Raw genomic sequence first — 12,361 nt, 5'->3', positions numbered from 1 at the left:
ATTTTTTTCTTTTTAAAGATTTATCCAAAAACTTTATTTATTTGGTTTTAAATTTGGGCTTATTAACTAATTAAAATTTTCCAAACTTGAGATTCCGACAATTGGACTTTAAAACAATAGAATCTGTTATTATGATTAATTGAAATGAACAAATATAATTAACTCAATGTTATTAGTTATTTGAGTTTATATATCACATCTATTAACACTAACACATCTGTACTTTTTATAAGTTGATCAGGTTCACAGATTAACACCTGGGAAATTGACAATAAATCAAACAAAAATGATCAAACAATTTTGTTTTTAATTTAAAAGGTTTCTTTACAATATGTAAAAACTTTTTCCCAGTTTCATGTTTACCCAATTTATGATTCCATCATTTTATATAGCTATATAGATGTAATTATATGCGCGCATTTGTGTCGATTCACAATTTTTATATTTCTTTTGTATGTATCGTAGAATCTTCATAACACCCATAACAATGAAATATCGTAAATTTAAATATTAAATCAAAATTAGAGTTGTATACATCGCAAAAACAGCCTAACAAATCAAAAATGGTGAAAATTATTTTTCAATAGATGACTTTTGGTTATGAAACCCTGGTAGATTCCGGAGAAGGTGACTTTGTGTGTTTAGGAAATTTCCAAAGTCCAAATTCGAAGGATATTTTGCTAGTGAAGGAAAATAAATTGCTTTTGTACACCTTTAGTGATAGTTTTACAGACGTTTTAGATAATTTTGATCCCAAATCACTGAAGAGTCTGAATCAAGAGAAAATAATTAAGCTTGTTCAAGAATATAAATTTCCTAGCTCAATAACGTCATGTAGTGTACTGAAACAACTGTTATACTTCCCTAACCTTCACGATTGCAACAGTGTTGGTTGTTTGAAAGGTGAAGATGAAGACTCAAAAGGCTCTGATAAAAACGAGTATTTGGACGGGATCATAATTTTGTCAGAAGGTGACGTCATGATTTATTACTTTAATATATTAAATTGCGAGTTTAAGTTATTGTTTCAATTTGATGGACAAGAAGAAGAAGTGGATGAAGTGTTAGATACTAACTACGAATACACAGATATGCTGGTGGTGTACCATAAAGATTGGGTAATAGATAACAAATTAGCAAACGATGATAAAATCTACATTAAAAACTATTTAATAATTTACACACATAAACAGTTCGAACTTAAATTTCTGTTGTTGAACTCATATTTCCATTATAAGAGTAGTTTAGAAGAACTAAATTCACCAAAAAATAAGACAAATGAAAGCCCGAAAGGAAAAGACAGTGGTAGAAGAAATAGCAATGAACAGGAAAATGAAAAGTATAAGTCGCCGTACCTAATATTATCTAACTATATAAAAATGGATTTGAAGGAAAAGTTCAACTTGAACAAGAATAGCCTAGTCAAGGCGATATCCTTCATAGATAATTATCATACGCCAATACTGGGAGTGTTGACAACAAATTACCCAGAGTACATATCGAACCATAACGTAACACACGAAGTCCAGGAAGTAGGTAGTTTACAGCATGAAAATCAACTAGAGAATTGTATAAGCGTAATAAACTCGCTTTTTATATTAAATATCGACCTCGTGCTGATAAACATAAACATACTTAACAGAATGGATGATATCCCAATGAACACAGTGTACCTGAGAGGATTAGTGTACAACAATTTCATAGGGTTTATAATGTGTAATAATGACTTGATATATTGGTTCAACATGTTCAGTAGTCATTTCTACTACCAATTCATGAATTTCTATTCACTTGACGTTAAACCAAGACAAGGAAGCCATATAATAGATAATAGGAAAATGAACCTGGAATTGTACGACTATAGATTACAAACGACCAGATTTAAGTCGGGAGGATTTGATGTGTTACTATTTCCAGAAAAGAACAATGGAGATCCGGCATATTTGGGGAAGTTTGAGTACAGCGATGATATAGTAGATATTAAGTGGGAAAAGTTAGACCAGTTAAATAACGAAGAGCCGTTCTACGTAAACGATTTTGATATCTGGTTTATAGATGAAAATAACATGCTGGTTGTAAACACGAACAATATTAATCTTTTACAGTCTACAATATTGACAAGAGGAGTAGAATTGGAAGACGCAAGATTAGTAAACCTAGAGACGATAAAATCGTTGGGATTTATTAAACACCTTAACTACTATCACTTTAACCCAAATAAACTAACTGACGGAGACCAAGAAAATAGGAACCAAATCCACCCTAACACCGACCATTTCTGTCTAAACACAAACAATGTGAGTGAAGATGAAAGGTGTTATATGATTGGAATAAGAAATGACAAGAACATAGTGAAACTATCAAGTAAGAAGATGTTATACCTAAAGGTGTACATTAAAGCAGATGGTAAATTTACCATAAATAGAAATAAGATGTGTAACAATAATAGATTGGTGGAAGCAAAAGATAATAGATTGAAGATAAGAAATATGGGAACGGAAGAAGTTTTGAACGATGAACTGACGAATAAAGTCAAAACTGTTAAATTCGTGGACGAATTCATAGCTGTACTATACAATAACGACCAACTGCATAAGTATCATGTGAATGAGTTTGAAGGTCAAAATGCCAATAAACAGAGTAAATCAGTAAAAAGTAAAAAAAGTGTATCAAATTTAAGTAAGGTTGAGACAGGAGTAAAGATGTTCAATACACTGGAACTTAAAAATAACGCCTACTTAACCTACCTAACATTCAATAATTACCTCTATTTGTATAATTTAAACTCTAATTTTGTAGTTTTAAAATTAACTAATCTCTTACAATTAAACAATACCATCATGCCCGACGTTTATAATTACGATGCTATGATACACGGGGAAAGTGAAGATGAGATGAGTGGAGGGAATTTTGAGAATACTAGAAGTATGGAAACCAACAACAATGAGTCTAGCCGAAACCTTAATTCATCCAGAACTAAGAGTAAGTTGGAGATTGAGGAAGAGATAGTATCCTCATATATGATATTCAAGGAGGAGGAGGTTTATATGATGTTATTGGTGACAGGATACCCACTGTATATTTATAAATTTGTGGATGTGAGTAAAAAGCTTAGGAGAAAGTTTTGTTATTTCAAACTAGTAAAGCATAACCAAATAGTGCCATTTCCATCACTACTACTAAACCATGATGATGTAGTTTACAAATTAAAGCCTAAAGTAGAAGAAGTAATCAACGACAATAATCAAATATATGCATATCCACTGTTAGAAGTGGATTCAGACTCGAGCCTAAGTATCTGTGATGACTCAGATGAAGAAACGAATGGGAAAAGCGTGCCCAATTCTGAATTCATAAATAATATGTTTAGAGATAGATTTAGAGAATTTTACAAGAAGAACCCACTGCTGAATTTAACCTCAAAGAATAGTAAACTGTACATTCATAAAGTATCACTAATAAATCCAACTAATTTAGCATCAGAAAGTGAGAATGAGAGATCAAGTCTGAGGTATTTGTTTAAAAACAATTACTTGTTCTGCGCCGAGAACAATAAACTGTATATATATGACACAAGAGAAAGTCAAATTGAGTGTTATTTCAAGACAAAATATAGTAATTTAAATTTCAACGATTTTAATATTCACATTTTGAATGCAGAAATAAACGGAGGAAATGAAGTTAAAAGCAAGGAACTTGATGTGGTAATTGATGATAGAGAAGATGCTGAAAAGTTAGGAGGAAGTGGTGAAGAACTGGTGGAGAACTATATATACAGAGTAGTAAAAACCGATAAGATCAGTAACATGAACCTGCTGACAGTATCAAATTACTACTATGTATATAAAAATAATAATGTAAGAAGATATACAAACCTTAATGAAAAGCAGAGATTCAGTAATGGAGTGATGAATACATATACAGGAGTGATAGATTATTCAGGAGAGTTGGGAAGGTTAATTAGCATAGTGGTTGAGGTGGGAGAAAACGTCCTTAACAATTTGTACAACATGCTAAATGTGAGAAACAAACTCCAAAACTTCCACAAAAACAATGATAATATCGTCAAGGATAAGAAAAACTTCATTAATAAGCAGCTGAAACTGTTCATACAATACTACCAGCACTTGAAAGGTAAACAAAATGGTGACGGAGCTGAGGCCAGTGAGGACTTTGACGCGAACTCACTGGTGCAGGAGGATTACATAATAATATTGTTCATAAGCAATAACGACGTGAAGATAATAAGTTATTATAAGCTTGAAAGCTTTGAGAAGGTGCTCTCCTTGAATTTTGGACTCATAAAAACCCACGAGTACCTGCTGGCTGGCACGTGCACTAACCTAGGCGAGTATGTAGAATCGAAAAGTAATTTGATAGTGTTGGACTTCATGTCTATTAAAAACGTTGGTGAAGGTAACTACAGTACAGTTTATAGTGCGGATAGCGTAACGATAACGGACGTAGTTGGGGATGTGTTTAGGAACGTCAACCCGATGAAGTTATACTTGAAGAGAACATTCCTGTACCCAATCACCTTCATATCAACGCTTAACAACAAAACTAGCATAATAAATGACTTGATCAAGAATAAGGAAATTAACCTGCAAATCCTTGAGGAGGAAGAACAAGAAGATGATACAGGCGCAGCGGAGGGAAAGGGAGTAAAAAGAAAGTTAGATAACAGGACTGGTGCTGGAGTTGATTCGAGTCTAAGAAACAATGATTCTAAGACCAATAATAGCGATAACGCACCGAGCCTGAGCCACGACGAGAATAACCTGATAATCCACTCAGTGGGAAGTAATATATACATACACGAGCTGAAGGGCAAGAATATAATCAAGGGAGCATTCAACGATTTGTATACTACAATATCAGCAGTGTCAATATTCAACAACTTCCTCCTAATCGGCGACGTCTTGAAGGGATTGTCATTGTTCATGTAAGCATTATTTAGTTAATTAGGAAAACTTTGAAAACATTAATAAAATTATCACAGGTACATATACAATAAGAATAATGATAACAAGAATATCATAAAGATATCGAGCACTGACCCGAAGATAAACCTGCCAATTTTAAGTTGTGCGCCTCTGATAGAAGAAAACCTGACCTTTATGGCCTCAGATAATAACCAGCACCTGCTCCAATTCATACACTATAACTTGTACAACACAAACAAAGATGTAAGTGATCCAGATAGTTAGAATAGGTTTCATATATCTGTTAACTTGCTAAATTAATTTTAGAAATTAATGCTGGTGAGCGGGACTAGACTGAATAATAACATAACTCAACTACTGAGCACTAACCAGAAGAACATATTGGTAAGGCAATAATTTTATATTTTTTCAGTTTGGAGTGAGCAGTAGCGGCTGTATATACAGAATCATCATGAAAAACGACAAGGTGTTCAACCTAATAAAGAAAATGGAAGCACTAATTACCAAGGAAACCCAGTTGACACTAACAAGTGACCTTTATCACTTGCAACTAAACAGCATCAAAAACACAACCCTGTCTTTGGACTCCATAAAGTAAGAGCCTCAATTTTATGGGATTTTTAGGGAAGTGTTTCACGAAAACAGTGAATACCACAGAACCTTTCTGGGCAAGCTGAACCTGAACCAACGCACGTCTCTGGTAAGTTTTGAAAATGATAATTTTTTTAGTATGACCTGCTCAACTTCTTACACCACCAGTTGTTCTCAATGTAATACTCTTTATAAATACATGAGTAAACTATAGTACACATAGAACAAACAAATGTAATAAACAAAATGTTACTAAAGCTTGCGAATAGTTTGTGATAAATATTAGGTTTACATAAAGCTATCGTCGTCGTCATCATCGTTGTCGTCGTTGGTTTCATAGCCAGCTTCCATTTTGTATCTAAGGATACCGCCGATTCCGCCAAAGCCACTTTGAAATTGAGAACCCTCCTGAGACTTGTTAGTCACGAAATCTAAAGTTGACCCGTAATTGTGGTAGTTGTTGATAATCCACTCAATCAAGGGTATTTTGTCGAGAACTTCCAAGTCGACGTTGTTGTCCTTAAAGTTCGCCTCGTCTCGCTCCTGCTCCTGGTTTAGTAACAGCACTGACTCTGTATTCGTTGATGGGTTCTTGACCAGGACCCTCATTATTTCCAGCTGTTCGTAAATAATTAGGACCTCAATCATTCCATTTTCTAGAGCATTAATGGTGTCATATACGCCGTAGACATATTTCCCTATTTAATATTTAAAAATGAAATTAAATCAAATAATTTTGATGGCATATTTTTTAATGTTATATGTTATACCTGTGTCGTGGGCGATTTCGTCGAAAAATCTCTTGATTAGTTTCTTTTCGTGTATAAACTTGACATTCGATAAACACTCGGATGACAACTCAATTGCTTGCTGAAAGCCGTTTTCGCCTCCGTAACAAACGTCTACTATTTTCAGGACCTTCGAGGATAACCTTTGGTCGAAAATGTCACTGTTTGCTAGGTCGTTTTTAAAATCAGCGTTACCTGATGGAAGTTATGTGAGATTTGCTTACCGGCCAGAATTAGTCCAGTCACATTCACTTTGTCATTTGTTATGAACATGTTGACTGCAGTTTCTGCGACTTTTCTGATGTAGTTATGTCTTTTCTCCATTCTTAAGCGTGCAAAACGGAGCGCTGACTGACCACCTCTTCCGTGTTTTTTTGGCAAATCTACCGTAAAACTGTGAAGAACCTGTAAAAAACTTAAAACAATAAATTGGTTCATACTTCTTTGGTTGAGCCTTGGATTGTACCGTATAATGCCCCGTTACCGTCCATAACAATGAAGCCGAATTTATCATCGCTTTCCAGAAGCTCGTTTAAACTCTAAGAAAATATTAGGTTGACTAAATATACCTCGACGTGGAACTTATTGTCACATAGGTACAACGATGTATTAATTGGTTTAAAAGGTTCAAAATCTATTGAGACTTTCTTCTCTTTACCGTCGTCTGTTATTACAGTGCCACAATAAACAACCAGTCCGTTGGGCGGTGTATTTCTATACAGCTTTAGGCCTAAATAATTAAGTTAAAGGTATGAATTTTACGCTGCATTGTGGATGTTATGGCAGATAACACCGATAAGCGATTAACTCGAGATTTAATATTTGAGGCCGTGCCGTACTCGTCTGATAACATCTTACTAATTCTGTTAACATCATCCTTGGGTCTAATTATTAAGCTGATCATACTCGTCCCGTTTCTGGAAGATAATTAATTGGAAAATCAGAGATTTAATATTCAAATATAAGCTTGCTTAAGTAACTTTTAAAAACAAACCCCTTTGCTGATTCCAATTTTTGAATCAAGCGTTTTATTTTCCACTGTTCGATATTTGTGTCACTCATCTTTTTGTTTAAAATTAAATATTTTACAAGATTGGAGGAAGATTTTACTACAATGGATGAATAATATTATTATATGTTATTTACTAGATAAACTTGGTTAGAATTCAAGTGTATAAATAAAACTGATGAGTGAGCTTATTATTTATACAGAATAATAGAATAAACTAATGATTTGTTCTAGGATTCTTAATGGTGCCAGGCAATTACACTATCATATTATTTTCTTATTTACACTAATTATTTTTCCAATATACACTAGATTTTAAAATTATTATAGTTGTGATATTCTAATTCTGTATTATATTTGTTTCTTTTTCATCTCTTATTTGTAAATGTGTTAATCAGGATGTTTTACTATTAAAAGGATGTTTGATTCCTCGAAACTCCAATTAATTTCTTATTTCAAGGATCTAGCCAGCTGGGATATCTTTAAGTTTATTATTATTTTATCTAATTATTCTTTTAACTCCATAACATGTCAAGATCGTTTAACGACAAAATTAAAAATTAGGAAATCACTCTGATGAGCCATTCAAATAATAAATTGAAGTGTAACTTTGTTAAAGCAAAGGGTAATTCTTAAATGGTACCCATAAGACCACTCGGCCGTGTAATAACGCAATTTATTTTTGTAGTTAGTGGGAGCGTTATTAAGGCTACATATAACGCATACAGACAGTCGTTGAGTAACGGCGGAGGTGTTTTGAACGGGAGAATAAGTAAGATAATGAGTAAGGAGGAAGCTGCAAAGATTCTGGGATTCAACTCTTATGATAATTTAAAACTAAAACAAATACAGGAGGCACACAAACGGCTCAAAAACATCAACTCACCTTCAGGGTCATTTCAAGGTTCTCCCTATTTAATACAGCGCATTGACGCCGCCAATATTATATTAACCAACCACTGCAAGTCTAATCGCTCAAGTAATATGTGATCGCAATAATATTCTAAGGTACATTGATACGTATTAATTATAAAATGAGGCTTAATGTGTTCAATTCTAAATTGAGGAGCATTTCTGTGTTCAAGAATCTCCTGAAGCTGAATTCAAAAAATAACAACTATGTCAAGAATAACTATACTTTCAAGTTCAAAAAAGGTTACATGTATAACAAATATTTCGGTAAGAATCCGGAACAAACACAGGCTTATATAAATGAGAAAGTAAAAAATTTAATAGGAAGTGATGTTAAAATGCTGGATTCCTGTAAAACTCTACTAAATTTTAACCTTAACTACAAGTTTGTCCAGTTAATTGAAGCCAATATTCATTTTTATACCAATAATAATAATTTGTACTATTTGCTGAAATATTTGCTAATATACCAAACAACTCCTGATCCTGGGAATATTGTGGATAATTATGAAACAATAATGACAGTTATTGATAAAATTTGCTATAATTTTGACGAAATAAATAATAAGTTTGAGATATTGGGTCTGCTATGCGACTTTGAAATAGTACATGGAGATTTCACACATTTGGTTCATAATTTTATAGCTGATCCTGCTAATATTAAGGTCCTTGAAAATAATATTTACAACGTTTTGAGGTACTTCAATTTATGCAACAAGGTCAGCTGTAACGACTACACCGACACCATAATTAACACACTAATCGCAAATGGATCCCACAGAACCTACAAGATTCGTGAGTTACTGATTATTTTCAAATCCCTGTTGGATTATGGCTATTTTTCAAACTTAAGTTGTGTAGATTATTTTAACTTTGTACTATCCAGTATTGGTAGTAGGTTTAACAGCAGAGATTCCTTCGAGTTCGTCAAATTTTTTGAGATTTTAGCTCCATATTCCTACTACCCATACTTAAACTGTCTGGATTTTCTTGATAATGAGAAAATATTACAGGAGTTCTCTAACAACACCCATCTCATTGATACCAGGAATCTCATTAACATCTGCTCCATTTACTTGTGTTACTTAAAGAACCACGAAACACTCTCGAAATTTATTAATCTGTCGTTAGTACAAATTTTTAACCATTATAATGGTGTTATCCACAATTTATCGCTGTTTCAGGTTGTCGATAGAGAAAATAGCTTGCCTGGTTCCAGTATCAGGTGTGTTTCTGAACCCACAACTCAATCTTCTGTTGATTTAGATGTCGAGTGTTTGAGCGGAGATGAGTTGTTGAAGCTAACCAGAAGGATGTGTAAGTTTTTTTATGACTGCAAAGAGCTGTTGGATCACTTGACTTACCCTAACTTGCTTGAAATTAACAGATTTCTGTCAAACTATGAATCTACGGTCCATTTTCTATCAACTCCATATGACAAGCTTAGTGATTCCTATACTCTTTTTGGGAAACATAAGCCTATAAAGAACAAAGATAAAGTATTGCTTCTGGACGATATGGTTGGAAATTATGTTTTAATGAGGAATAAAGAGAGAGGAGTTGGGCCCAATGACGTGAATGGGATGAGTAAGCTCCATACAGAAGTAAAGAACGTCTTGAGTGGGCTAAACTTCCATAACTTGAGCAACGAAGTTACAATTGGACCCTATAAAACTGACATACTAATATGTTGATTTTTTCATTTTTTCATTTTTCGATTTATATATATGTATGGTATAACGTATAAGATTTAGTAGGTAAATAGATTATTTATTATGTGTATCGTTTTCCTCATTAGAGGTGTTGGTGTTTTCGGAGGTGTTTGCGGAGGTGGCTCCGGTGTTTGACTTTGAATAGGCTGCCTGGGATACCTTCCAAGAGAGTTCCTGGAGCTGTTTGTGTTTATCCTTGATGGCGCTGACGTCGTCGGAGGAGAGAACCTCCTTGAGTGAAGTTGAGAGGGTCCTAAGCTGGTCAAGTTCTGATGAGGAGACCTTATCCTTTAAGTCAGTGAGTTGCTTTTCGACGCTGTAAAGTAAAGATTCAGACTCGTTTCTAACGTCCACAAGCTCCTTCCTCCTCTCATCTTGTTCCTTGTAATTTGAGGCCTCCTTGACCATCTTCTCAACTTCCTCTTCTGATAAACCGCCTGAACTTTGAATGGTTATCTCCTGCCTCTTTCCAGTGGATTTGTCAACTGCAGAGATGTTCATAATACCGTTGGCATCAACGTCGAAGGTGACTTCAATTTGAGGAACACCTCTGGGTGCTGGTGGGATGCCAACAAGGTCGAACTGGCCTAGTAGTTGGTTGTCTGCTGCCATTCCACGTTCTCCTTGGTACACCTTAATACCCACTTGGGTCTGGTTATCAGCTGCAGTTGAGAAGATCTGTGACTTTTTGGTAGGAATGGTAGTGTTTCTGTTAATAAGCCTTGTAAACACACCTCCCAAAGTCTCGATACCTAGTGATAACGGACACACATCCAACAACAAAAGGTCTTTGATTTCTCCCTTCAAAACACCTGCTTGGATTGCAGCTCCCATTGCCACTGCTTCATCTGGGTTGACTGCCTTGCTGGGCTCCTTTCCGAAGATGTTTTTGACTACTTCAGTCACCTTTGGCATCCTTGTCATTCCTCCTACGAGGATCACGTCGTTCAACTCACTTGCATTCACGCCTGCATCCTTTAAACACTTCTTGCACGGGTCCACTGTGCCTTCCAGCAACTCGCTAGTCAACTGCTCTAACTTGGAGCGGCTCAATTTAATCAAGAGGTGCTTTGGGCCTGACTGGTCTGCTGTTATAAACGGCAAGTTAATCTCGGTTTGGGTTTTGGTTGAAAGTTCGATTTTGGCTGATTCTGAAGATTCTCTGAGTCTCTGGAGTGCCAGTTTATCCTTCTTGAGGTCAATTCCGTTACTCTTCTTGAACTCTTCAACTAGGTAATTCAGGATCCTCTGGTCAAAGTCTTCACCTCCCAGCGAAGTGTTACCGTTTGTCGCCTTCACTTCAAACACGCCGCCCAGAATCTCCAAAATGCTCACATCAAATGTCCCCCCACCCAAGTCATACACTGCAATTGTTTTTCCGTCATTCTTATCCATTCCGAAAGCCAGTGCTGCTGCTGTGGGCTCGTTAATTATACGCAGGACCTCCAAACCTGCAATCTTGCCTGCGTCTTTTGTTGCTTGTCTCTGTGAGTCATTGAAATATGCTGGGACTGTGATAACAGCTTTTGACACTGTTCTACCCAAGTAAGATTCTGCTGTCTCCTTCATCTTTGCTAAAATATACGCTCCAATTTGACTTGGTGAGTATTGCTTGTTTTGTGCTTCAATCCATGCATCGTTGTTTGAAGATCTCACTATTTTGTAGGGGAGTGTTGACTGTTCCTTCTTAGTTTCAGGGTCGTCAAACTTACGTCCAATGAAACGTTTGGTCGCAAACACTGTATTCTCTGGGTTCGTCACAGCTTGACGCTTTGCTACTACTCCTACTAGCCTCTGGCCATCATCTGTGAATGCGACTATAGATGGCGTTGTCCTAGCTCCTTCTGCGTTCTCTATAACCTTCGGGGTTGAGCCTTCCATGATTGCAACACACGAGTTGGTGGTACCCAGGTCAATTCCAACCACGTCTCCTTGAACCTTGGCGAACCTTCCTGAAGTGGTAAAAATGCCTCTGCGGGATCCGATTCTCAGGGAATCCAACATTGTTGTGATTCCGGAGATTGTGGACAGTTTGTTCGACAGTTCAAGTGAACATCGTGAGGAGTGAAAAATGGAATACAAACGGCTCAGTGACTTCATTTTAAAATAATTAAAGTTGATAATTTATTTATGCTGCGTTTAACTTTTTGTGCCAATAAGTATCAGTCTATACTACTATATTATACAATATGTATATTGGATTTTAATGAGATTCCTGATACACTAAACAAAGTGTATTCAAATGATGATTTTTAGGTTATATATTGGTAACAATTAACATATTTAGTGAATATGTTTTTCCTGGCTTGTGGGGAGCCATTGGGCCAAGATTCTAACGTTTTTTAGGACTAAACAATTATAACCACTTGTAATATTTTTTAAATTTTGTTGTTTTATGATAAT

At 35.3% G+C, this 12,361-nt stretch overlaps 5 protein-coding genes across 5 annotated transcripts; 3 read left to right on the top strand and 2 right to left on the bottom strand.

Annotated features, from left to right (window-relative positions):
• Positions 1-587: 587 nt before the first annotated feature.
• TA14900 (CPSF (cleavage and polyadenylation specific factor), subunit A, putative) lies at positions 588-5,720 on the top strand (the record flags this gene model as incomplete). Its single annotated transcript, XM_946876.1, has 6 exons — positions 588-4,945; positions 5,003-5,189; positions 5,253-5,330; positions 5,359-5,540; positions 5,571-5,646; positions 5,676-5,720. 6 exons carry the CDS (start codon positions 588-590, stop codon positions 5,718-5,720), a joined length of 4,926 nt encoding a protein of 1,641 aa, XP_951969.1.
• Positions 5,721-5,825: 105 nt separating this feature from the next.
• Positions 5,826-7,387, bottom strand: TA14905 (eukaryotic peptide chain release factor, putative; the record flags this gene model as incomplete). Its single annotated transcript, XM_946875.1, has 7 exons — positions 5,826-6,235; positions 6,308-6,520; positions 6,550-6,730; positions 6,766-6,864; positions 6,895-7,055; positions 7,088-7,242; positions 7,320-7,387. 7 exons carry the CDS (start codon positions 7,385-7,387, stop codon positions 5,826-5,828), a joined length of 1,287 nt encoding a protein of 428 aa, XP_951968.1.
• Positions 7,388-7,970: 583 nt separating this feature from the next.
• TA14910 (uncharacterized protein) lies at positions 7,971-8,324 on the top strand (the record flags this gene model as incomplete). Its single annotated transcript, XM_946874.1, has 1 exon — positions 7,971-8,324. One exon carries the CDS (start codon positions 7,971-7,973, stop codon positions 8,322-8,324), a length of 354 nt encoding a protein of 117 aa, XP_951967.1.
• Positions 8,325-8,368: 44 nt separating this feature from the next.
• On the top strand, positions 8,369-9,940 carry TA14915 (uncharacterized protein; the record flags this gene model as incomplete). Its single annotated transcript, XM_946873.1, has 1 exon — positions 8,369-9,940. The coding sequence occupies one exon, from the start codon at positions 8,369-8,371 to the stop codon at positions 9,938-9,940; it is 1,572 nt and encodes a 523-aa protein (XP_951966.1).
• A 72-nt stretch (positions 9,941-10,012) lies between these two features.
• Positions 10,013-12,058, bottom strand: TA14920 (heat shock protein HSP70 homologue, putative; the record flags this gene model as incomplete). Its single annotated transcript, XM_946872.1, has 1 exon — positions 10,013-12,058. The coding sequence occupies one exon, from the start codon at positions 12,056-12,058 to the stop codon at positions 10,013-10,015; it is 2,046 nt and encodes a 681-aa protein (XP_951965.1).
• Between the last annotated feature and the right edge of the window lie 303 nt (positions 12,059-12,361).

Source organism: Theileria annulata, chromosome 2 (genome assembly GCF_000003225.4).
Source record: "Theileria annulata chromosome 2, complete sequence, *** SEQUENCING IN PROGRESS ***".
In the NCBI taxonomy this organism is placed as follows: domain Eukaryota; phylum Apicomplexa; class Aconoidasida; order Piroplasmida; family Theileriidae; genus Theileria; species Theileria annulata.
The sequence above is the reverse complement of the archived record's forward strand: the minus strand, read 5'-3'. Positions and strand labels throughout refer to the sequence as shown.